This window comes from Cynocephalus volans, chromosome X (genome assembly GCF_027409185.1).
Source record: "Cynocephalus volans isolate mCynVol1 chromosome X, mCynVol1.pri, whole genome shotgun sequence".
NCBI lineage: Eukaryota > Metazoa > Chordata > Mammalia > Dermoptera > Cynocephalidae > Cynocephalus > Cynocephalus volans.
In genome coordinates, this window is record NC_084478.1 from 130,826,639 (window position 1) to 130,850,684 (window position 24,046).

Sequence of the window (24,046 nt, forward strand, 5' to 3'; positions counted from 1 at the left end):
ATTAAATAATGATTTACTGCTTCATAATAGTGAAATGAATTATTCTTTTCTCATCTTGGCACATGGTAACAAATCGTGTTAGCCAACTTTGCAAATTATAAATTTGAGGATACTTCAAAAAGTTTATGAAACTATAGAACTAAAACAATATGAATCTTTCCATGAACTTTTTGAAGTACTCTGTTGTGCTTTCACTTTTTGCTAGGTGCTAATGTTCTATAAGTAGATCAAAAATTTATCATGAAAGCTTGTTTTAAGATTACCTTGTTAAAGACAGTTTTATTTTTATTTTTTTAATTTATTTTTTATTGTAACAGTTGATTATACATGTCTGTGGGGTACAGAGTTTAATATCAATACCTGTGTGCAATATGTGATGCTCAAATCAGTATAATTACTATATTCAACATACAATGTAATCATTTTTCATGTGCCATTACCAATTTCTCCGTTCCCCCCCTTTCCCCTTCTCCACCCCTTTCCCTACCTCTGGTAATTTCAGTTCTGTTCTCTCCTTTTGAAATTTCAAATAATTATTGTGATTGTTGTATCTTTCTTTCTTCTTAAAATTTATTTGTTTATTTTTTAGCTCCCACTTATGAGTGAGGACATGAGTATTTCTCTTTGTGTGCTTGGCATATTTCACTTAACATAATTTTCTCTAAGTTCATCCATGTTGTTGTGAATGGCAGTGTTTCGTTCTTTTTTACTGCAGAGTAGTAGTCCATTGTGTATATATGCCACATTTTCCTTATCCAGTCATCTGACAGTGGACATTTAGGTTGGTTCCAAGTCTTGGCTATTGTAAATAGAGCTGCAATAAACATGGGAGTGCAGGTATCCCTTTGACATGATGATTTCCATTCCTTTGGGTATATACCCAGCAGTGGAATTGCTGGATCACATTGTAGTTCCATCTGTAGTTGTTTGAGGAACCTCCATAGTATTTTCCATAATGGCTGCACCAATTTACAGTCCCACCAACAGTGTAGGAGGGTTCCTCTTTCTCTGCATCCTTGCCGGCATTTGTTATTCTCTGTCTTTTTGATAATGGCCAGTCTAACTGGGGTGAGATGATATCTCAGTGTGGTTTTGATTTGCATTTCCCCAATGCTGAGTGGTGTTGAGCATTTTTTCATGTGTCTGTTGGCCATTCATATAGCTGATTTTTTAATCCGGTTATTTGTTTTTTTACTGTTAAATTGTTTGAATTCCTTGTATGTTCTGTATATTAATCCTTTGTTGGATGCATAGTTTGCAACTATTTTATCCCATTCTGTAGGTTGTCTGTTTGCTCTGTTAATTGTTTCTTTTGCTATGAAGAAGCTTCTTAGTTTGACATAATCCCATTTGTTTATTTTTCCTTTTGTTGCCTGTGCTTTTGGGGTCATATTTATAAAGTCTTTGCCCAATCCTACTTCCTGAAATGTTTCCCCTGTTTTCTTTTAGGAGTTGTATAGTTTCAGGTTTTATAGTTAAGTCTTTAATCCATTTTGAGTTGATTTTGGTATATGGGGAGAGCTGTGGGTCTATTTTCATTCTTCTGCATGTGGATGTACAGTTTTCCCAGCACCTTTTATTGAATAGGCAGTCTTTCCCCCAATGTATGTTCTTGGTACCTTTGTCAAAGATCAGTTGGCTGTAGGTATGTGCGTTGATATCTGGTTTCTCTGTTCTGTTCCATTGGTCCAAGTGTCTATTTTTATGCCAGTACCATGCTGTTTTGTATACTATAGTATTTCGTACTATAGTTTGTATATAGTATATATATATATTATAGCATATATTTTATAGTATAGTTTGAAGTCAGGTAGTGTCATGCCTCTGGCTTTATTTTTTTTTTTTTTTTGCTTAGGATTGCTTTGGCTATTCGGGGTCTTTTGTTATTCCATATGAGTGTTAGGATTGCTTTTTCTATTTCTGTGAAGAATGTCGTTGGTATTTTGACGGAGACTGCATTGAATCTGTAGATCACTTCGGGTAGTATGGACATTTTCGCAATGTTAATTCTTCCTATCCAAGAGCGTGGAATGTCTTTACATCTTTTTGTCCTCTTTAATTTCTTTCAACAGTGATTTGTAGTTCCCTTTGTAAAGATCTTTCCCCTCCTTGGTTAAATTTATTCCTGGGTATTTTTTGTTGTTGTTGACTTTTGTAAATGTGCTAGCTTTCTTGATTTCTTTTCTGCCAGTTCTTTGTTGGAGTATTAAAATGCTACTGATTTTTACATGTTTATTTTGTATCCTGCAACTTTACTGAAATCTTTTATCAACTGTTAAGTGTGTTCTGGTAGAGTCTTTAGGCTTTTCTATATAAAGGATCATGTCATCTGCAAACAGGGGTAGTGTTACTTTATCTTTTGCCATCTGGATGCCTTTTATTTCTTTCTCTTGCCTGATTGCTCTGGCTAGTACTTCCAATACTGTGTTAAATGGGAGTAGTGAGAGTGGGCATTCTTGTCTTGTTCCTGTTCTTAAGTGATAAGTTTCCAGCTTTTCTGCATTCAGGATGATATTGCAGGTGGGTTTGTCCTATATGGTTTTTATCATATTGAGATTCTTTCTTTCTGTACCTAAATTGCTGAGAGTCTATCATGAAGGGATGTTGAATTTTGTCAAATGATTTTTGTGCATCTATTGAGATAATCATTTGGTTTTGATCCTTGATTTTGTTGGTGTAGTGTATTACATTTATTGACTTGCATATGTTGAACCATCCTTGCATCCCTGGGATGAATATCACTTGATCATGATGTATAATTTTTTTGATGTGTTGCTGTATTCTGTTTGCTTTAAAGACAGCTTTAGGCTTAATAGACTGGAAGACGCTATAGTAGTTTGAAATGTTTTACTACCTACCAAGACCCTAACAACTTTGTAACATTTTGGATATGTTTCAAATACCAGTGCATTTTGTTACTAGATTTTTGTTTAAAAGGCTCAGAAATTGAATGATTAAATGATTTGATCACACATAGGATAAATGGAAGGGACAATACAAGAGTACTTCAAAAAATTCATGGAAAAATAGAATTACAATATATATAATATGAATCTTTCCATAAACTTTTTGAAGTACCCTTGTATTCAAGCAAGGTTCATCTGCTTGAAAGCCTATATTCACTATGTCTCCTTATCTCTCAAAAGGAAGAATAAATTGCTCTGTATAGTTTGTATACAGTTATATATGAAGCTGTACCAGAACCAATCTGAAATATTTCCATTTGTGTCAGCAATTTGTCAATAACTTAGATCCTGTGAATCAACAGCCAGAAAGTTCTGTTTTTGAAATCAATTACACACAAAAGATAAATATGGCTTCCTAATATAAACCTGGTCAGATTTCTCAAGGTGTGAGGATCATGGGAAAGGCAGATTTTCTTCTTTACTTCATAAGGGGCTTAATTTTGAAAAAAATCTTATGTCCTCTTGCCTTTATGCCTCTATTGCAGGTGATTTTTTTTTACCGATTGGCATTTAGAATTTGTGCCACATGGAAATTTGAGCCTCTTCAAGGTTTTTTGTTTTCTTATTTTTGTTGTTTTGATTGCATTTGCATTGTTTTAGACATCCATTATGTGGAATCTTCTTTTTTTTTTTTGAAGTTGGAGTGGCCTTGGTCCTAATCAACTCTGGATAAATAGGATTTTGTTACATAGCAGTATAGGTTTGTTGGGGTAGGGAGGGGTGCAAAATAATTCGCAACATGAAAGTTTTTATTTATGGAAGTTGTCCTCTCTGGAAGTTAATACAAATTTATATTGACCAGGCAATGCAATTAAATGTGCACTATTTTATGACAGCCACTTTTTTTTGTTTTTTAAACAAGCTATATAAAAACTCCAAACTAGAATTGTGTCTAATTCATCTTCGTACCTCTAGTCTGCATACATAGTAGGTATTCCATAAATGTTTGTTGAATAAAGGGATTGATTTTCTGTTCCACAAAAGTAATTTTTTATCAAACTGTGTTTTGATTAGAGGTCAACAATTCCTACACCAAATGTTATTACCCAAGTTGGCATATAAAGAACATGGTAGTAGGACTTGATGTTTCTCTTGGTTCTGCTCCTAAATATGACTTTGAGGAAAAGTCACTTAATCTCTCAAGACCTGATTTTTTTTAATCTGTAAAAAGAGGCTGTGTGATTAGATTATCTGGAAGGTGCCTTTCAACCCGAAGTTGTATAATCTGTGACTGTTGCATTTTGCAAAAAAAAATTTAGGAATGGGATATTAATTATTTTAAACTGTTTCTTGCTGCATAACCCTTAAGTATAATAATCAGCCATAAGGGTGTCTCTCTCCCTTAGGCTTTGAAGAAGATATCAGACTGTACCTATTTGAAAAATGTGGGAGAAGGGGTAAAAATAATGGTGAAAATTTTCTTTTTAAAATTATTATATCTGGAATAGTCTATGTTCAAGAAGAGCTTTGCTCCAGTAGAAAAATGAGCTAAGAACAAAAATGAGTATCTCTCTTCAAAAGCAATGTAAATGTCTAATGCATATGAAAATTTTCATCCACACTAGAGATCAAAGTGCAGATCAGTACAACATTGAAATATACTTTTGCCTGTCAAATTGGTAAAAATTTAAAAATAGCACTCAATTTTGGCATGGTTAGTAAGAAATTTGTAGAGCCATGGGAGTATAAATTGGTATAGTTGTTCTGGGTAGCAATTTGAAAGTTTCTCAGAAGTCTGAAAAGTTTGTATTCTTTTGACCTGCAATTCTACTTCTAGAGAAATTTATTTTAAGGAACTTTATCATGGAGGTCCACAAATTTTTGTTTACAAGGATGCTTGTTGTAATAATATTATATGTCTCATATATTTAGGAAAACAACGTATACACAAATCTCTAGGTGGTAAGATTAAGTCTGAATCACTTTAATTTTCTTTCCTACTTTTTTATGTTTTCAACATTTTCTTTATATACATTTTTAAAATATGAATTTGTCTTTAATACCTCTATAGAAGTATTTCCCTTCTCACCTTCTCTATTCAACACCACCTTGCTTTTATTCCTGAACAGGTCTCCAGGAAAAGTTGGGCTTTCAACATTCAGGGTAAGTTATGCTTTCTAAAAGTTATATTTTTAGAAATTGTGTAAACTCTTTTTATGTTTTCTCTTTTATGTAATATTTCATTTTCTTGATTTTGCATTCTTTTGCTTATTTTTTGCTCAATAATATTGTCATTATACCCTGCTGTGTATATAATTATGTACTATAGAAATACCTAACTAAATTTTATGTATTTAGGAAGGGGCTATAAGTATTTTTTAGATTTTCAATAATTTTCATTTGGCTTATAATTTTTAGAATAAAAGAACACTATACTGTGTGTGTGTGTGTGTGTGTGTGTGTGTGAATTGAAAAATTAATACTTGCATGGCAAATGTGGAGTAACCAAAACACTTGTATACTTGTGGGCACATGTACTCGTACCGTCACTATATATAAAAATCAGTCCCAGCCTTATATCCAAGCAGAGGAATTTGGTATTGAGACATTATGCCACTGAGAGCCATTTTAAGTACAAGAATATCACCAAACAGAACTATTTACATCAAACAGAGTATATATTATATATATGCTTGTATGTATGTACATATGTATATATTGTTTAGAGATTGAATATAGATCATTTAGAGAAATAACATGATAACACTGAAGAACAGCAAGGGAATGAGAAACACAAAATTTAAGGTATCAGTCATCTCTGAGGGGGAGAGAATGTAATGGAAATGGAGAAGGATACACAAGAGACTTAAAAACTAATGGTATTAATATTCTTTTTCTTAAATTGAGTATTTAAGATTGTATCATAATTCTTTATTTATATTTTATAAAACTATTTTATATTTACTCAATATTTAATGAAAATAATTTTTAAAAGTAATACATGTACATGGTTAAAATTTGCTCAAGGCAAAAGGTACATGGTTGAAAATATAGCTTTCCCCCCATCCCTCTTTGCCTACCTCCTGAGAGGCAATTGCTGTTTATGCTTATAGATTTTAAAAGCCACTTAGCTCTAAAGTATTTTTAGGTTATAACAAATAGATTTTGGGAATTTACTTTATCCCAGTAATTATAGATTTTCCTCAACTTGAATAAAATTAGATAGCAAATGTGCATATTTAGTAAATAAAAATGAAGTCAGATATTGTTCCTTTTTACTTTTTATTTTGAAATAATTATAGATTCACAGGAAGCTGCAACGATAGTACAGAGAGGTCCTGTGGATCCTTCACCCGGTTTCCCCAGTGATTATATATCTTAATTTTAGTACAGTGCCAAAACCAGGAATTTGACATTGGTACAATGTGAGTGTATAGTTCTATGTCAGTTTATCACATTTGTATGAAGGGTCTTCAAAAAGTTCATGGAAAGGTTTGTATTATATTTTAATTCAATTTTTCTATGAACTTTTGAAGCACCCTGGTATGTTTGTGAAACCACCACCACAACCAAGATGCAGAACTATTTCATTATCACAAAGATCTCCCCTGTGCTACCCTTTTATCGTTACATCCACTACCTCCTCCACACTATTCCTAAATCTGTTTTCCATTTCCATAATTTTATCATCTTGAGAATATTCTATAAATGGAATCATATGTAGTATGTGACCTTTTGAGATCAGCTGAAAGGATTGAGATCCATCCAAGTTGTTACATGTATCAACAGTTTGTTCCTTTTTATTGCTAAATAGTATTCTGTGGTACTGAGTCTATTGAGTGCCTATTATTTGTAGCAGTATATCTATTGATATCTTAATTAGCCAAAGAAAGGTTTGGTATAGCCCTGATTTTTGGTTATTTTACAGTCTCAGAGAAGAGACATTGTATACAAAGGGACAATGTATGAGATGTAGACAGAAAAATTGGGATGGCATTGTATGTTAGGAAATAGTATAGGCCGAGCCCGTGGCACACTTGGTAGAGTGCGGCGCTGGGAAATAGTATAAACTAATTAATGTGCAATGGCGTGGGATTTGCTAGGAGTATTGAAAGACTAGTGTGACCTATGTAAAAGTTCAGTGGTAGAATGTTGGAAAAGTAAATTGGGACCAGATTGTGATAAGCTTTGAATGTCAGGTTAAGAACTCTGGCCTTTAAAAATTTGAAGCAGGACATTTAAAAAGTCCATTTTTACATGTGTAACAGCTGTGCTGCCCAAAGTTTTTGGCTGGGGAATTAAGAAAAGAAAACCAGTAGATGGTGGGAGGAAAGAGACTTACATGCAGAGAAAGCTGTTAAGTGGCAGAATGTCAAGACATGAGACTTAGACTAACAGAATGTGTTGAAAGGAATGAATGGATGGATATGACAGCCATTTAGGAGCTGTTTCCTTTTTTTGTTTTTTGTTTTCTCAGCAAAAAAGAGTGGAATCACATTTCTAAATCTTTTTTTAAAATTTTCACTTTAGTCACTATTAATAGCCTTCCCACCCTCAGTACTTTAAAATAGAAGTGACCTGAATTTTTAATATTTTTTTTAGCTTACTGTTCTTTAGTAGATAATAGTGAAGATTTCTGTGAGTGTAGATCACTTCTGTACAAATAGTGAAAATGAGCTTTCACAAACTTTTCTTGGGTGTGCTTATGAAAATTTAAAAACTCAAATCTTACAACCAAATACCGTGAGGGTTCAAGCAGCTCTCTAACGTCCAACACAGGTGGAGAGTAACTGTGGTGTGAGTTGCTGGAAATTGAATCATCTACGATACCTTTTATGAAGCATGTTTCTGATATTGTGATAGGCAGGCGTTAGGGAAATGGCCTGATAGTGGGGACTCTGGGATTTAGTAAGTACTGTATTTTAGTAATGGAATAGCTCATCTCTAGAAGGAGGTAATAAATGAGGACTGTCTCAAGTATAGCTAAAATGGTATTGGTTGTCTATAAGCACATGCTTGGCTTCTATTGCTTTGTCCCCAAAGCCTGATTGAGGTGTTAGAAGAAGAACCTGGACCTTATACATCACTGGGAAAGAATCCTAGTTGACTATATGTACTAAATCAGGTTTTACTAAGAAATCTTCTGGTTAACTTTTCTGGAGATTAGGTCCTCTGGTAGGTACCATATCACTCCATTAAACTTGTGACTTAACAGCAGTTTACCTATGAGTTGTTATCTTTCAAAAGTTCAAAGTCCAAGAGAGTTTGTTAAAGCCAAATAAAATAGTCTAATCACTGCTTGGCAGTTTTGGTCAGTGTAAGAATGTTAATCTGTGATCTTTGTAAGTACTTAATTAAAACAAATTAAATTGAGGTCCAGGAATTATTAGCGTGTGTTTTTGCTTAGCTTAACTTAGGGAAAATATCCACAGTTATGTTGTACAGTTCTTCTGATTTTCATACTAATGGACAGTTATTGGAGGATAATTAGATAAAAATACTTAATTGGTAGGACAGTTAAGTGTTTTTCTAATAAGCATGAACTGTTCTTAATGTTGATCAGCTTTCAAGTATTTTTTCCCTCATCAAGGTTATTTTACTAATTGGTTTCGATTAGATTTTCTTTAGTTTAAAACCAAGACTCAATTAAAGGATATATAAACTTAAGATGTGTGTATTAACTGTAGAAAGACCAGAGCATGCATTATTCAACATTTATTCAGCAAATGATTACTTAGTGCCAGGTATTGTTTTAGGTACTGGGTAAATATTGGCAGACAGAACAAATAAGGTTTCTGCTCTTATGGAGCTTACATTCTAGAGGGGCAGGGACGAAACAAAAAATAAGCAAGTAAATAAGATTCTTTCAAATGGAGATAAGTGCAACAAAGAAAAAGAAAATGTGATAATGTGATAGAAAGTTGGGGGGGCGGGGGGAGGGTTAGGCTATTTTAAGATGGTCAGGGAAGTATTTTCTGATAAAATAACTGGCAAGGAACCATCCAGTTAGCTAGAGTAGAATTGTGGTGGAGTGGTGGGAAAGGGAGATGAGATGTGTAGAAGATATCAAAGATGTAGGTAGGGGCTATGTCATATTAGGCTCTCATGGGCCATGGTAGAGTTCAGATTTTACCTTACACTTAAGATGCCGTGAAACAATTCTTCTCTAGAAGAATCCGTATAAGATTGTTAGTATCCCCCAAATGCTGGGAAGGAATTCTATGAATCAACTTTTTAGGTCAAAAATATTGTAAGTCCTATAGAAGTTTCACTAGCACATTAAATCTTTAGTATTAGAGTAATCTCTGAAGTAATTTTATCACGGAGCCTATCATGATCATATCCTGATACTTGTGTGGGTGCCACCTTAATATTTATGTACACCCTTATGTTCCTCGGGTTCCTTATTTGTCAAAAATAGTTATAGTGACCTTCCCATAGCGAGCTTTGTGATGTGCTCCAAGAATTATGAAATTTTTCTCAGTATCAATTGTAGCATTCAAATTGCTGTACTTCCATAAGTATGAAAACAACTTAAGATGGAAAAGAATATTGTGTTATGATTTATAAATATGATTGTCTTATTTTACCCTAATTTTTTCCCAACAGAAATGCAGTATCCATTTCTATCGTCTCTAACCTCCCAAATATATATATATATGTACGTATGTGTATATAAATGTATACGTAGATATATATGTATTTTTGGTGGGTTTAATTTTTTCCTTCTGTTACTGTTTTGGGGCTTCATTTAACTTCTGGTTAAGTCTTGATTACTTTCATCTAAAGCATGTAGAATTTTAAGAAAAGTATTCTCTGAATGTGGTTTTATATGTTATGTCGTCTTTTGTATTTATACATATTTATGGAGCAATACTTTGGGAAAAATAACAATTCTGATTTAACACTTTGCTTTAAAACCTTAATCCTTTTCAGCTGCAAAAGTACTTAGAAGTTCTTATTTTCCATTATAGGTTTTTAATGTTAAAAAGTTGGGCAAGTTTTTGCATTTAAACATAAATATCCTATTACAGTAGAAAAATAGGAAATTACTGATTGGTAACCTTCTTATGTAAATCACACTGTCCCAGTTGGTATAAAATCTCTGGGCATCTATCACTTTACATACACCTAAGTTCTTTATGGACCATTGTTTTATTAATGCTATATTTTCTCATTTGTACCCTTTTAAAGCAGATTTTAAAAGAAAGGATATCATCATTTGGTCTCTATTTCTTTTCTTTTTAAAACAGGAAACAGAGAATACTGCATACAAAGTTGGAAATGAGTACCCTGTACAAGAATTGAAACAAGACGTGTCTAAAAAGGTTGGAAATATAAATGCCAATATTAGTTTATAGTAGACATCACATTATCATATTTACATGTGTAATATTTAGAAACAAAATTTTCTATTTCTGTAATGTAGTGCTCTGCTCAGTACGTGGTACATGTTAGTAAACGTTTCTTGAATCTGTCAAATTTGTGATTGAAAACTTGGCAGCCTTTTTAGAAGTCATTTTGATATTCTAACTATCTGGTAATTTATCCTTGAAACAGTATTTTGTAAAAATGGTTTTATTTTTTATGCTCATATGTTTATTAGAATAAGCCATAGCTACTCTTGAGGTTACTAACAAGAGTTATGGGTATTGAAAAGCTCAGTGCAGCAAATTCTGTTGTCTTTAGGAGTCAGAGATTATAAGTCCTTACTCTGATAATGCCTTTGATACTTTTTAAAGAATTGACACTATGAAACTTCAGAGGTTGTTTAACTAGAAGAGGCTGAGCACAAGATAAAAATTTTGAAAAAGAGCAGTTTACAGTTTCAGGGTAAAACTCAAGGAGAAAGACAGGATAGTGTGTGTTCATTCATTTATACAAGTTTTGAGTGTTTTCTGTGCCCTAGGCACTACTGTAGCAAATGGGTTTCCAGAGGCCAACAAAATGACACATTCTTTACTCCAGAGTTTCTCCAGCAGTGGTGCTCTTGACATTTTGGGCTGGATAATTCTTTTTTGTGGAGGGGAGGGGAAACTGTTGTGTGCATTGTAGGATGTTTAGCAGCATCCCTGACTTCTACCCTACTATCTGCCAGCAGTATCCCTCCAGCCTCCAGTCATGACAACCAAAACTGTCTCCAGACATCACTAAATGTCTGGAGAGGGGTGTGGGGCAAAATTGTTCCCAATGAAGAGCCATTGTTCTATGCTTATAGAATTCAGAAATTTAACAGATTACGTATTTTTCAAGGTTTTAAATTAAGTTTATTCATTTATTTTTAATCAACACAGTTATATATTTATGGGGTACAGTGTGATGTATCAATACATGTATACAATGTGTAATACTCAAATTAGAGTAATTGGTATATCCATCACCTCAACTATGTATCATTTCTCTGGTGAGAACATTTAAAATCCTCTCTTGTTTCTTTTTTTTTTTTTTTTCTTCTTCTTTTTTGAAATGTACAATATATTATTCTTAACTGTAGTCACTCTACTGTGTAATGGAGCACTAGAACTTATTCCTGCTATCTAATTTTTTGTTGTTTTTGTTTGTTTGTTTTTGGCAGCTGGCTGATATGGGGATCTGAACTCTTGACCTTGGTGTTATAACACCACTCTCCCTGCTATCTTATTTTAACTTTGTACCCATTGATCGACCTCTCTCCATTTTCCCCTCCCCTCTCCCTTTCCCAGCCTCTGGTAACCACTATCCAATTCTCTACTTTTATTAGATCAACTTTTTTATATTCCACAAATGAGTGAGATCATGTGGCATTTGTCTTTCTGTGCTTGGCTTATTTTACTTAACATGACCTCCAGTTCCATCCATGTTGCTGCAAATAGCAGGATTTCATTCTTTTTTATGGCTGAATAGAAAAATAGAACTCCCATACCATCTAGCAGTTTCACCACTGGGTGTATACCCAAAAGAAATGAAATCAATATGGTGAAGAGATATCTGCATACCCATGTTTATTGAAGCACTATTTACAATAGCCGAGATATAGAATCTATCTAAGTGTGCATCAACACATGAATGGGTACAGAAAATGTGGACTACATATTTTAAAATTGATCATACTTTTTCCTTTAAAAGGAAAATTTTCTTTTTTGAGAGAAGTGGTGTTATTCAGCATACTTAATAGTAATAGAACCATTTAAAAAAAAGAACTTGCCCACAATTCTGCACTCTTGATTTTTCAGTATTCCCCTTTGATTTGCACTTTTTTTTTTTTTTTTGCCTCTTTGTAGTGTACAGTTCTATGTTCTACCTTTCACTCTTGCCATTTTTAGGTTTTCTTCATATTTCTACTCAGTTTCATTTGATGCATCAATATCTGTTAAACACACGTATTACAGTGTATCTAGCCATTTCCTTCTTTCCCTTCTTAATTTTTTTAATAACAAAAAAGGAGATTTTAAGGAGAGTTTAGAAGCTGAAAAAGTAGCTGAGAAAACACTGTGGGGCAGTGGAGTGGTGCTTAAGACGCTAGGTTTAAGTTCTAGCATTTTCAGTTAAGTATCAAGCATTAATGATAAAGACTATGGGGATATAACCTGCTCTCAAGTAGCTTATATTTTGGTAGAGGAAGTTGGATAAACACAAAACTAAATGTGTAATGTGTTCAAATAAACTTACAAACTTTTGTAAGAACACAAAGGGAGACCTTACTTCATGCTTAGGTGCAGGAATGAGGAAGACTTCCTAGAGGAAGTAGCATCTAAGCTGATTCTTAATGAATGGATAAGATTTAGGCAGGCAAAGATGGGAGAGGAAGGCATTACCAAAGGGATGGAGATGGGAAATATGCAAAATGTTTGAGGATGAGTCTAGAGACCAAAGTTAGGAACAGATTACAGGAATGCCTTATGTCATACTAAAGTGTCTGGTTTTGATTTTATAATCACTGGGAAAGCAGTGAGATTTTTGAAACAAACAGTGCTTTAGCATGATCATCTCTATGTTGGTCTTCGTTCTCACTATTCTCTTGGTCTTTCCCTTTTGGCTACCTCCTAAGACCCAGAAAAAAATGACAGGGCCAGACACCACAATTAGTTGTCATGGGGGCATATCAAGAGGCAGATAACATGGGCCTTGCTCTCCAGGAACTAATTATCTGATGTTGGGAAAATAAATATGCAGAGCTAGCCTATATATACTGCCTTTTATTTATATTATAGTTCATACTATAATGAACAGTAAGAATAACAGAATTTCAGAGGAGAGGGAGATTATTCTCAGGGGATTAAGGAAGACAGGATTTTCAACCTCATTTTGACCCCTCTAATGGCATGGGTCTTTCAGTTATGCATAGTGATTATTTCAAGTCTTTTACACTCACCTCATGCTTATTATACCCACTCACATCCTCCTCACTTTCAGCAGATAACCTTGCTTCCTACTGCATGTAGACATTAGAGGCTAAGAAGCCTGAGTCCATTCCTCTTCATTATCTCTCACTTCTCTTACCTGCAAACTTGTTTTCATCTCTTACCTGTTTTTAATGTCATCTATCACTGAAGATTAAGTATTATTATGTTTTTTTCTGTCCAAAGTAGCATGATATAATACAAAGAACACTGGATTTTTAAGAAAGACCTGGATTTCAGTTTTGGCTTTGTAGCTTATTAGCTGTGGGATGTTAAGCAAAATTCTTAATGTCTTTACCTCAGATTCCTGCTTTTGTAGAAAGGAGGTAATCGAGCTACCTCACAAGTCTTCAGTGATGATTAAATGAGAATGTGCATATTGGGTCAAATACACAGTAGGTCCTCTTTCCTTTCTTCTCCAGAACTTTGCTCTGTTATCTTCATTTTCAGTGGCTTCTTCTCTTCAGCTTCTAAAATGCTAGGTCACTTTCTTGCAGCTTTTTCCATTTATAGCCAAGTTTTTTGAAAGCGTAAACTGTACTGGCTGTTTCGGTGTCCTTAACCTCTTATTCATTCTTAAACTCATTGTAATCTGACTTCTGTTATCACTAAGGTCCTCAGTGCTCAGTAACTAGGTGGACCCTAGTTAATATCCCTCTGGTAGAAGTGAGGTAATTTCTATGATTAAAAATTTGGGAAATCAGAGATGAGTGTTATTGAACAGCAGTAATATTCAGTTTGAGTTAACATGGAATAGTGGCAAGCCAGATCAGGATGGTTCTGTGACACATTCCACTAACATTCTGGAACTAAGGAATTAAGAGAGCAGAAGTTATCCATGGTTGGACATAGGGGAAGGATAAATGGGCTGAGAGATTTAATGTATCAGTAAGACAAGACTGGGTGGAAAATATATTTTCTTCTAAATGGTTGTAGAAGACATAGAAAGCCTGTCTATAGTTCTTCAACTACAGAGAAGAAATAAAGGGGGGGGGGAAAGGCAAGGTGAACTGGGTGTTTGATCTCTTTTCATGATCCTCCCATCAGTCTGAATAGTGGAGTATTAGGTGTAGTTTAAGAATGTTAATCTCCCTGCATCTGCTGGCTTTTTCTGTCATAAGCTTAAGTTCAGAGCTAAACAATTTGAATTCTTGTCCTGAGTGGATTTTTATTCTCTTGGTTTCGTTACCTAGGCTCAAACCAGCAGGCTTTTATTGCAACTAATTTGGCATAAATAAGTAAATGAACTGTGATATTAAGAGTCTTAATATAAAATTAGGTTTGAACTTTATTTTACAGGGTTGATTGAACTTTTGTGACTATATGTACTAACACAAACTCCCTATTATGATGGTTAAGAGTGTAGATTCTGGAACCAAACTCCCTGGGTTTATACCAGCTTCATCACTTATTAACTTTGTGACCTTAGACAAATCACTTGATCCCTTTATGCCTTAGTTCTCTTGTTTGTAAAATGATGACAGTAGGGAGTGTAATCTCATAAAGTTGTTGGAAAGATTAAAATAAGTAAAGTGTTAAGAACATTGCTTGGTACATACTAAGTACAATACAGGGGGTCTTAAAAGTTCATGGAAAGATTTGTATTATCTTTTAATTCTGTTTTTTTATTAACTATTTGAAATACACTCGTATAAATGATTAGCTATGTTTTTGTATATAGCTTCATTTTTAAAAACTGCTTTTTAACCTTTCATCAGATTATTGAAAGTATTATTGAGGAGAGTCAGAAAGTACTACAGCTTAAAGATGACTCTTTGGATTCCAGAGAAAAAGGACTGTCCGATCAGGCTACTGCCAGTCCTGTCATGACTGGAACAGATCCTAGCAATATACCTGGACTGTTAGCCATAGATCAAGTACTACAGGAAGATGGCAAAAAGTCAGAGAGTCAGAATGCATTTGAAGAAACTGAATTAGAATCAAAATGTTTTCCTTCTGATGACACCTATGAGAAGCCAGTAGATGAAACCACTAAGTTAACTAAAATAAGTTCAGCTGAGCGGGTTAATGTGCCTAAAACTGAAGCAGAAGTATTGAATAAGGAAGCAATGGAAGTTAAACAAAGTGATGTTCTAGAACCTGTGTCCTCAAAGTCCTTATCTAAAGATTTTGCTGCCGTGGAAGAAGTGGCTCCTGCCAAACCCCCGAGACACCTTACTCCAGAACCTGATATAGTGGCTAGTACAAAGAAGACTGTTCCAGCACGTCCACCTCCTCCAACTAATTTCCCACCTCCTAGACCCCCACCTCCATCTCGACCTGCTCCACCACCAAGAAAAAAGAAAAGTGAATTGGAGTTTGAGGTTCTTAAAACACCAGATCTGGACGGCAAGTATTAATGAAAAAATAAGTTTTTTGTGGGGAGATTTTGGAGTTGAAACTGTTCAACTTTCTGCTTTTGTTTTGGTTTATGCTATGTAAACCATGCTGATGACCATGCTTTAAAAATTATTTCTTTAGTAATAGACAAAAAGTGAAAATTTTTATGTTGGTGATATTACTATAAGTGAACATTTCAACAGATTTCAAACTTTTCAAATATGAGACTGTGGCATGGTGAAAAGAACATGGGATTTGGAGACTTAAGGTCTGAATTCAAGTCCTATATCTCTTCATGTATGAGCTGTGTGGTCTTGAGGAAGTTAAATAACTCATTTAAAGCATGTTTTCCCTCTATAGAAAACAAGACTAATAAAACCACTTTCTTCACATGGTTGTTATAAGAATCAAACAAATATGAAAGTTAAAGCACTTTTTACGCTATGTATAAGGTCCTATATAAATACTAGTTGTTGCTATTAGTGTTGTTGTTATTATTAGTAATATTGTTATTATCGTTGCAGCTCCCAAAGAGAATATTACATCTGATTCTCTCCTAACTACAAACGTGGCTTCAGAGAGTACAGTCAGGGATTCTCAGCCTTCTCTTGATTTGGCAAGTGCTACCAGTGGAGATAAAATAGTAACTGCCCAGGTTGGTGAATTACTGTTATTTTTGATAGAGGCTTTATTGGCTTTCTGCACCTGGCTGGGCTGTTGATTATTGAACCTTCCTTCTTCTCCAGGCCAAATATATTTTTGTCCCGCAACCTGGCTTCCTTACTTCCCTTGTCCAGCTCTGCTACTAACTGGCTGGGTGAGCCTAGCAAGCTATTTAGTATCTGAGTCTTAGATGCCCCATTGATAAAGTGGGGGAAAAAGCCTTCCTTCAAGGTTTCTTGCAAGAATGAAATGAGCTAAAGTATACCAAGTACCTGGCAGGTAGTAGGCATTAAAAAAATAACAGATACTGCTATTTATAATATTATTGATATTAATAAGCACCAACTACAGTTTTCATTTACCTGACTTGTATTGGTCAAAATTCACTCTTTTTTATAATTTCCTTTTCCTAATCATAAAAATCTTTATATGCTAGCCAGTGGGCTGTACAACAGACTTGATAATATGAATTTTACCACAACCAAATTCTGGGACCCAGGGTTACTTATGTCATAGCTGGGGTGGGGCAGACTGGGAGATATGACACTATAGTCTTATTATACCCTTAGAGCAGGGGTCAGCAGTAGCCTGTTTTTGTCGAGTCCCCAAGCTAGGTATGGCCTTTACATTTTTAAAGGGTTGTTGAATAAAAACAAAAAGAATATGCGACAGAGACTGTATGCGAACAAAAAAGTCTAAAATATTTACTATCTGGCTAGTTATAGAAAAAAGTTTGCTGACCTGACCCCTGCCTTTGAGATACCCACATTCAGCCCAGGTTACTAGCAATCTTAGTAGAGAACTGCTTTTCAGACAGGTTTATGTAGAATATTATTTATTTTCAAGACTACTGAGACATTATTTCATGGGCAGCAAAAGTGTTGGTACCTAATGTTTTTCAGCATGCTGGGAATAGTAAAGGACTGAAATAGAGTGTTGCATTTAAATTTTCAGTAGGTTCCATTATCTGAGTTATGGAATTCTTTAGAACTGTGTGTGGTAATGAATAATTGAAAATTTATAGAAATTGACTCAGTCTCCTTTCTATTTATAACATTATAATTTCAGGAAAATGGAAAAGCACCTGATGGGCAGACAATAGCAGGTGAAGTGATGGGCCCTCAGAGACCTAGATCCAACTCTGGGAGAGAGCTTACTGATGAGGTAGAATTAGACTTTTTTTTGTTCATAAAAACAAAGTATTAAAATCATAATGGGAAAATGAAGAAGCTCTGGAGATGGATAGTGGTGATGATTGCACAGCAATGTAAAATGTGTTTAATGACCCTGAACTATATACTTAAAAAAAGGTTAAAATGGTAAATTTTATGTTATATATAGTTTATTACAATTTTAAATTTTTTCAAGTTTATTGCTGTTAGGGAAAAAAGATCATGTATAAGAGAAAATGAAAATTGAAGATTGTCTTAGTTTTTGTTTTCTTGAGATGCTGGATCTTGCTTGCATCTCTGACTTAAACTTGCCCTTTCACACAATTGTATAGTGGAATAAATATGTTGAAAACAAAGTCCATGTTTTTATAGAAAGTGGGCTTAAAAAGAACTTGATATTATAGACACACAAATATAAAATGTTTTTTACCATTTTAATTGTTTCTTACCATTAAAATTTAATATGTATTGATTGGCTGATTTATTCAGAATGAAGTTATGAAGCAAAATCTTAGTTTTTCTTTAAAACAACACATTTTTTAAAATTATTATACTTTGGAAAACAGTTTGGCAGTTCCTCAAAATGTTAAACATAGTGTTATCATGACCCAGCAACTCCATTTCTATGTATATACTGAAGAGAAATGAAAATATATGTCCACATAAAAAAATGCACATAGATATTCATAGCAGCAGTATTCATAATAGCCAAAAATGGAAACAACCCAAATGTCCATCACTCACACATAATGGTATACTTTTCAGCAATCAAAAAGGAATGAAGTACTGATCTATGCTGCAACATGGATGAACCTTGAAAACATCATGCTAAGTGAAAGAAGCCAGACATAAAAGACCACATGTCCAAAATAGGCAGATTCGTAGAGGCAGAAGTAGATTAGTTGTTGCCAGGGGCTAGGAGGAAAAGGAAGTGAGGTGTGACTGCTAATGGGTAAGAAGTTTCCTTTTGGGGTGATGGTTGCACAACTCTGTGAATATGCTAAAAATCATTGAATTATATTCTTTAAATGAGTGCATTTTATGGTATGTGAATTATATCTCAACAAAAATATTAAAAATTATTGTGTATAGTATCGAATGTATCTAGAAACTTCTTTTTTTATGATAAAGATACTATTATACACATACATACACACATATATGATTTTATGTAGATGATTATTTTGTCTCCTTATCCAACATACATACAAATTTTAGAATGTTTTATAATGTATATCATTTATTATTATCTAACTGTGGTATTTACAGTCATTTTAATAAAAAGTTGGAATAGTTCCTTCTAACATATACCATTATTTCCATCAGAAAATCTTATTTGCATTCCATTTTAACTTACAGCACCTAAGTTCTTTCTAAGATGACTTCCTTTTCTTAGCATCATGCATTTGAGATTCATCTGTGTTTTTTTGGATGTATTAGTATTCATTCCTTTATATTGCAGAGTAGTTTTTCATTGTATAGATAGATATAGCAGGTTTTTATCCATACAGCAGTTCAAAGACATTTGGCTTCCAGTTTTTTTAATTGACTTATAGTCACTGTAAAGGTTTTTGAATAAACATATTTTTATTTCACCTGGGTAAATATCTAGGGGTAGAATTTTAGCTTTATTAAAAAAAAAAAAAAAAAGGCAAACTGTTTTCTAAAGTTGCAATATGTCTTCCCTATAGAGATGTATGAAAGTTTCAGTTGCCAGCACTTGGTGTCAGTATTTGGGGTTTTTGTTTTTTAATTGTAGCCTTTCTTTTAGGTATGCAGTGGTATTTCATTGTGGTTTTAAATTTCTTTTGCTGAATGACTAATTAAGTAGAGCAAATTTTCACATACTCATTTAGTATCTGTATATCTTTTTTTCCTATATATTTTGTGAAATCATTTTTGCATTTTATTGATTTTTTTTCAATTAATGGGATTTAAGAGGTTTTTTTAAAACATGATAGATATAAATCCTTTGTCAGAGATTTGTTTTGCAAATATTTTGTCTTTATCTGTTGTATGTATTTACATTCTCGGCATTATATTTCACAGAGGAAAAGTTTTTAATTTTGATGAAGTCCAATTTCTTAATTTTTTTAACTTAATGGGTCATGCTTTTGGTATCTTTCCTAACCCAAATAGGATTTTAAGAAATCTTGCCTATTGTCCTGGACAGCTGCAAAAAAAAAAAAAAAAGAAAGAAAGAAAAGAAATCTTGTGCCTAACCCAGAAAGGATTCTCCTGCTTCTTGTATCAACATTTCATTGTTTTTCTTTGTTTTTTTTTTACATGTGGAAGTTCAGTTGTCCCAGCACCATCTTTTTAACAGACTATTCTTTACTCATTGTAATTGCATTTGTACCTTTGTCAAAATATAATTGACTTAACTGACTGTATATGTGTGGTTATATTTCTGGAATCTTTTTTCTGTTTCATTGATCTGTTTGTCTATCTTGATGCTACTACCACACTCTCATTTGCTCCCTATCTTGTCTGAAAATCTAGAAACTTCTTAGCTTAAATTTTTGAGGATTTTGTAGACTCAAAAGATAATTAAATTATAGGTCATCTTGGTGTTGTTTTATACCTCAGGAAATTTTAGCCAGTGTAATGATTAAGAACCTGGATACTGGAGAAGAAATACCTTTGAGTCTTGCGGAAGAGAAACTGCCAACGGGTATTAATCCTCTCACTCTACACATCATGAGAAGGACGAAGGAATATGTAAGGTATGGCCTAATGTTGTTATTTATTATCTGTAGTATTTCAGAGTGGTAAAGAGTTCCCCATTTATGAACTATGACATTCCCTAATTCGGTTTTATTCAGTATTTTTTTAATCTGGAACTCTATTAATGTACAAGGGTACTTCAAAAAGTTCATGGAAAATAGAATTAAAAGATAATACTAATCTTTTCATGAACTTTTTAATGTACCCTTGTATATACTTCTTAACTTTGTTCTCTCTTATGACTGTACAGTTACTTGGGGAAAATAACATACATCTTAAATCCCATAGTACGAGGGTGTCTTCAAAAAGTTCATGGAAGGATTAGTATTGTCTTTTAATTCAATTTTTCCACAAACTTTTTGAAGTACCGTTGTATTTAGTTTCTCTTCTGTTAAGATGATTTATGTTAAACTAGAGACAGTATAAAAACACATTGAAGCTAAAATGTGGGAATGGCTAGTTTTCTGAAACCTTGCTTTAAGAATCATAAATTTTTAAAATATTTGTGCTGTTCTCATAGGGTCAGAAAATGAATTTAGAATGAGGTGATTGACTTTACTGTGAGATGTATGTAAATGTAAGGAATAATTTCTGTAAAAGTAAGAATTTTTTTGTTGTTAAATATAATACATGATGTACATGAGGAGGACGATATCTCCAAGTTATTTTATCATGTCTGTGTAGTACATTTTGCCCAGTAGGTTTTTCATAAATTTCTAAATTGCATTCACTTGTATTTTGTACATTGCATCTAAAAAATTCTATTTTTCAATCTCTGAAGCCTTTAAATTCTCTGGGTTATTGTTTAAAATTATGTAAAGCTTATTAATACAGTCTTTTTCTTATTCTGATTAGCTGATTATATAGTAAGTATAAATAGAGATTTTTGAGAAGTGTAGGAGAAATGGTTTCTTTTAAAACTACTTCCCCTTCTTATAGTAATGATGCGGCACAGTCAGATGATGAAGAAAAGTTACAGTCTCAGCCAACAGATACTGATGGTGGAAGGTTAAAACAGAAAACGTGAGTTACAGTGCATCCCTTTTCTCCATTTTAAACTTTAATTTAAAAAGTAATTTAGTTTTAAAAATACCATTTTATTTATTTTTTATCTTTTTCCTTTTTAAAAAATTTTAACATTTACTTGTATGTATTTGTGGGGCACAGTGTGTTGTTTCAAAACATGCGTATACTACACAATGATTCACTTAAGGTCGATAGTATAGTTTTGTGTGAGTTAGTCCACCACTTTGCCTCCTCCCCAGCCCTCTCCCCTCCCAGTCTCTGGTAACTCTTATTCTATTCTCTAATTCTATGAGCACCACTTTTTTTTTTTTTATTTTTTATTTTTTATTTTTTTATTCCACATGTGAGTATCACGTGGTATTTGTCTTTCTGTGCTTGACTTACTTCACTTAACATGATGGTTTCCAGTTCCGTCCACGTTGTTGCAAATGATAGAATATAACTTCTTATAGCTGAATAGTATTCCATTGTGTGGTATATATATACAAACCACAGTTTTTTAATCCATTCATCCATTGATAGACATTTAGGTTGATTCCATTTCTTGGTATTGTGAATAGTGTTGCAGTGAACATGGGAGTGCAGGTGTGTTTTTGATATATTGATTTCATTTCCTCTGGGTATATACCCAGTAGTACCATACCATTTTAAATCTATGCTCTGGGGGGGAGGGGGGGAGGGAGAATGGAGGGAGGTTTTGGTGATGGGGAGCAATAATCAGCCACAATGTATATCGACAAAATAAAATTAAAAAAAACCAAAAAACAAAAAACTAATTTTCTTACCATGTAGAAAAGAAGTTTGAACATATTTAAAAATTTTTGGGGGGAGGGAACAATGTTATTTTGTGAGAAAGTTTATACCAGTATTAGTTAATTTCACAAAGCCACTACAAAGGTTATTCACATGACAGCTAGTTTACAGAACCTCTCATTTCGTAAAATTATTTAGTATATCTGAACTCAATAAAGAAAATAGAAAAAACATTCCACTTTAAAATAATACCAGTAGTAGATCATTGACATATTCAGATGACATATAGACAGCATTAATGCAGAAAATTTTAAATAGAAATTTTATTGTTGAGTGATGAGCCTACAATCATTAATAACTGCACTTAGTTAATAGCACTGTTTTCAGTCCTTGAAAAATAAATGCCAAGAAGATTATACCTTCTATAAAGAAATTTCAAAATAGACTATTATACATGCAATAATCAGTGTGAGAGATAAATGCTTTGGAATAAAAGATTTTATGTATGTAGTTATATAGCTATATATAGTATGTATACATATATATATAATTTTGTGTGTATATAAAAAATGCGTGTATTGATGGAGTGATGAAAAGTGTAAAGTCACCTTCAGATTTATGTGAATAAATGGGATCTCTGATATCTCAAAAAAATAAAAATAAAAAATAGATAAATCTATGCTCTGTCTAGTTTACATGTCCACCCATCACTGCTCCCTGCCCCCGGCTAATGAATTGTGAGCCCTTGACTTGTATTTAGTCAATTTTAAAGTATCTGACATATAGTAAATGACCAATAAGTGTTGCATCATCCTTGTATTATGTTTCTTATAGTAGTAGGCCCCGAAGTGTTACTAGAAGTTAGTAAAATTTGTCTTTTTCCTCTCTCTTCATCTCTGCAAATCCTATTTGTCTTTCTAAACCTAACTATGAGATTCTTCCTGACTCCTCCAGTTCATAGCAAATTTCTTTCTTTTCTCAATTTCAGTGATATCTATAGTCTATGTAACTTACTTTTAACCTTTATCATATGTTATCTTAAACTGCTTTCTTATTTAAAAGCAAGACAAATACATGTTAAACAACTAAACCATATCTTGGAAACGAATTGTGATCATGTCATCCTGTTTCCCCCTACAAATGTCTAGCTTAATGGCGGACATACAGATTTTTCCTGATTATACACGTCACTAAATTGGCAATAATTAAGTCTAAGATCAAAGTGAATTCTCTGCTTGAGTCTGATCTTTTCCTAGTGTGTATCAAAGGAGGCAATGAAAATTTTTAGAATATGTGTATCTAAAATGCAGATATATGATAATACCTCAGATATCTGGAACTTGGCTGTCTAACAGTAGTGGCAACTATCAGGAACCTAAGAATTAGAAATTACTGAGGAGACAGATACACATCCAGGAGAGATGTCACAGAGTCCATGCACTAAAGCTCATCATTTTTCTAAGAGTAAAGCTCCTCAGGTTTATTCAAAACCATTATCCTTACTTCTTACATCATTTTTTAAAAATTCTGGTCATCTAGTGTCTGCGCTTATAGCAAAATAGAAGCAGCAAACTGTGGCAACATGTTAATTGACACATAAAAATGTCAGGTAATATTCTGATTGTAAGACAGGAATCAGAAAAATGATAAAAGAACTCAGTGTAGCACAACTGTTCCCTACAGCAGCACTTTCTAACCTTTTCTCATGCCACGACACACGTAGAACATGGTAATATTTGCACTAAATGCTGGAGTATACTGACGAGGCAACTGAGAGCCAGAAGAGATTGGGCCAGGGTTCTAGCTTCCCTGGGCCTTGCCCCATTGCCTTGATGGCTGAGGAGGAAACCAATAATATGGCCCACCTGCCATCCATTTGAAAGGCCCTGAATGTATTAAAGAACAGTAAAGATGGTAGCAATGACCCTATTCATCAATGAAAGAAACTTAACACATTAAGTGCCGTTTAAGAAGGCATGAAAGTATATATTTTAGAAATATTCTCATCCAAAATTATTAAAATACTCGTTTTCTTGGCTTTTAAAGTAGTAGTAAACCTATAGTTATCCAGAAAATATAA

At 33.6% G+C, this 24,046-nt stretch overlaps 1 protein-coding gene across 2 annotated transcripts in view; it reads left to right on the forward strand.

Moving 5' to 3' along the window:
- Window positions 1-24,046, forward strand: part of WDR44 (WD repeat domain 44) — an 85,651-nt gene that overhangs the window by 24,053 nt on the left and 37,552 nt on the right. For both annotated transcript variants that reach the window (XM_063083314.1, XM_063083315.1), the window contains exons 2-8: window positions 5,036-5,069; window positions 10,160-10,234; window positions 15,004-15,634; window positions 16,150-16,280; window positions 17,357-17,452; window positions 20,050-20,186; window positions 21,127-21,210. In XM_063083314.1, the coding sequence (XP_062939384.1) occupies window positions 5,036-5,069; window positions 10,160-10,234; window positions 15,004-15,634; window positions 16,150-16,280; window positions 17,357-17,452; window positions 20,050-20,186; window positions 21,127-21,210 (1,188 nt within the window). The remainder of the gene's footprint in view (window positions 1-5,035; window positions 5,070-10,159; window positions 10,235-15,003; window positions 15,635-16,149; window positions 16,281-17,356; window positions 17,453-20,049; window positions 20,187-21,126; window positions 21,211-24,046) is intronic.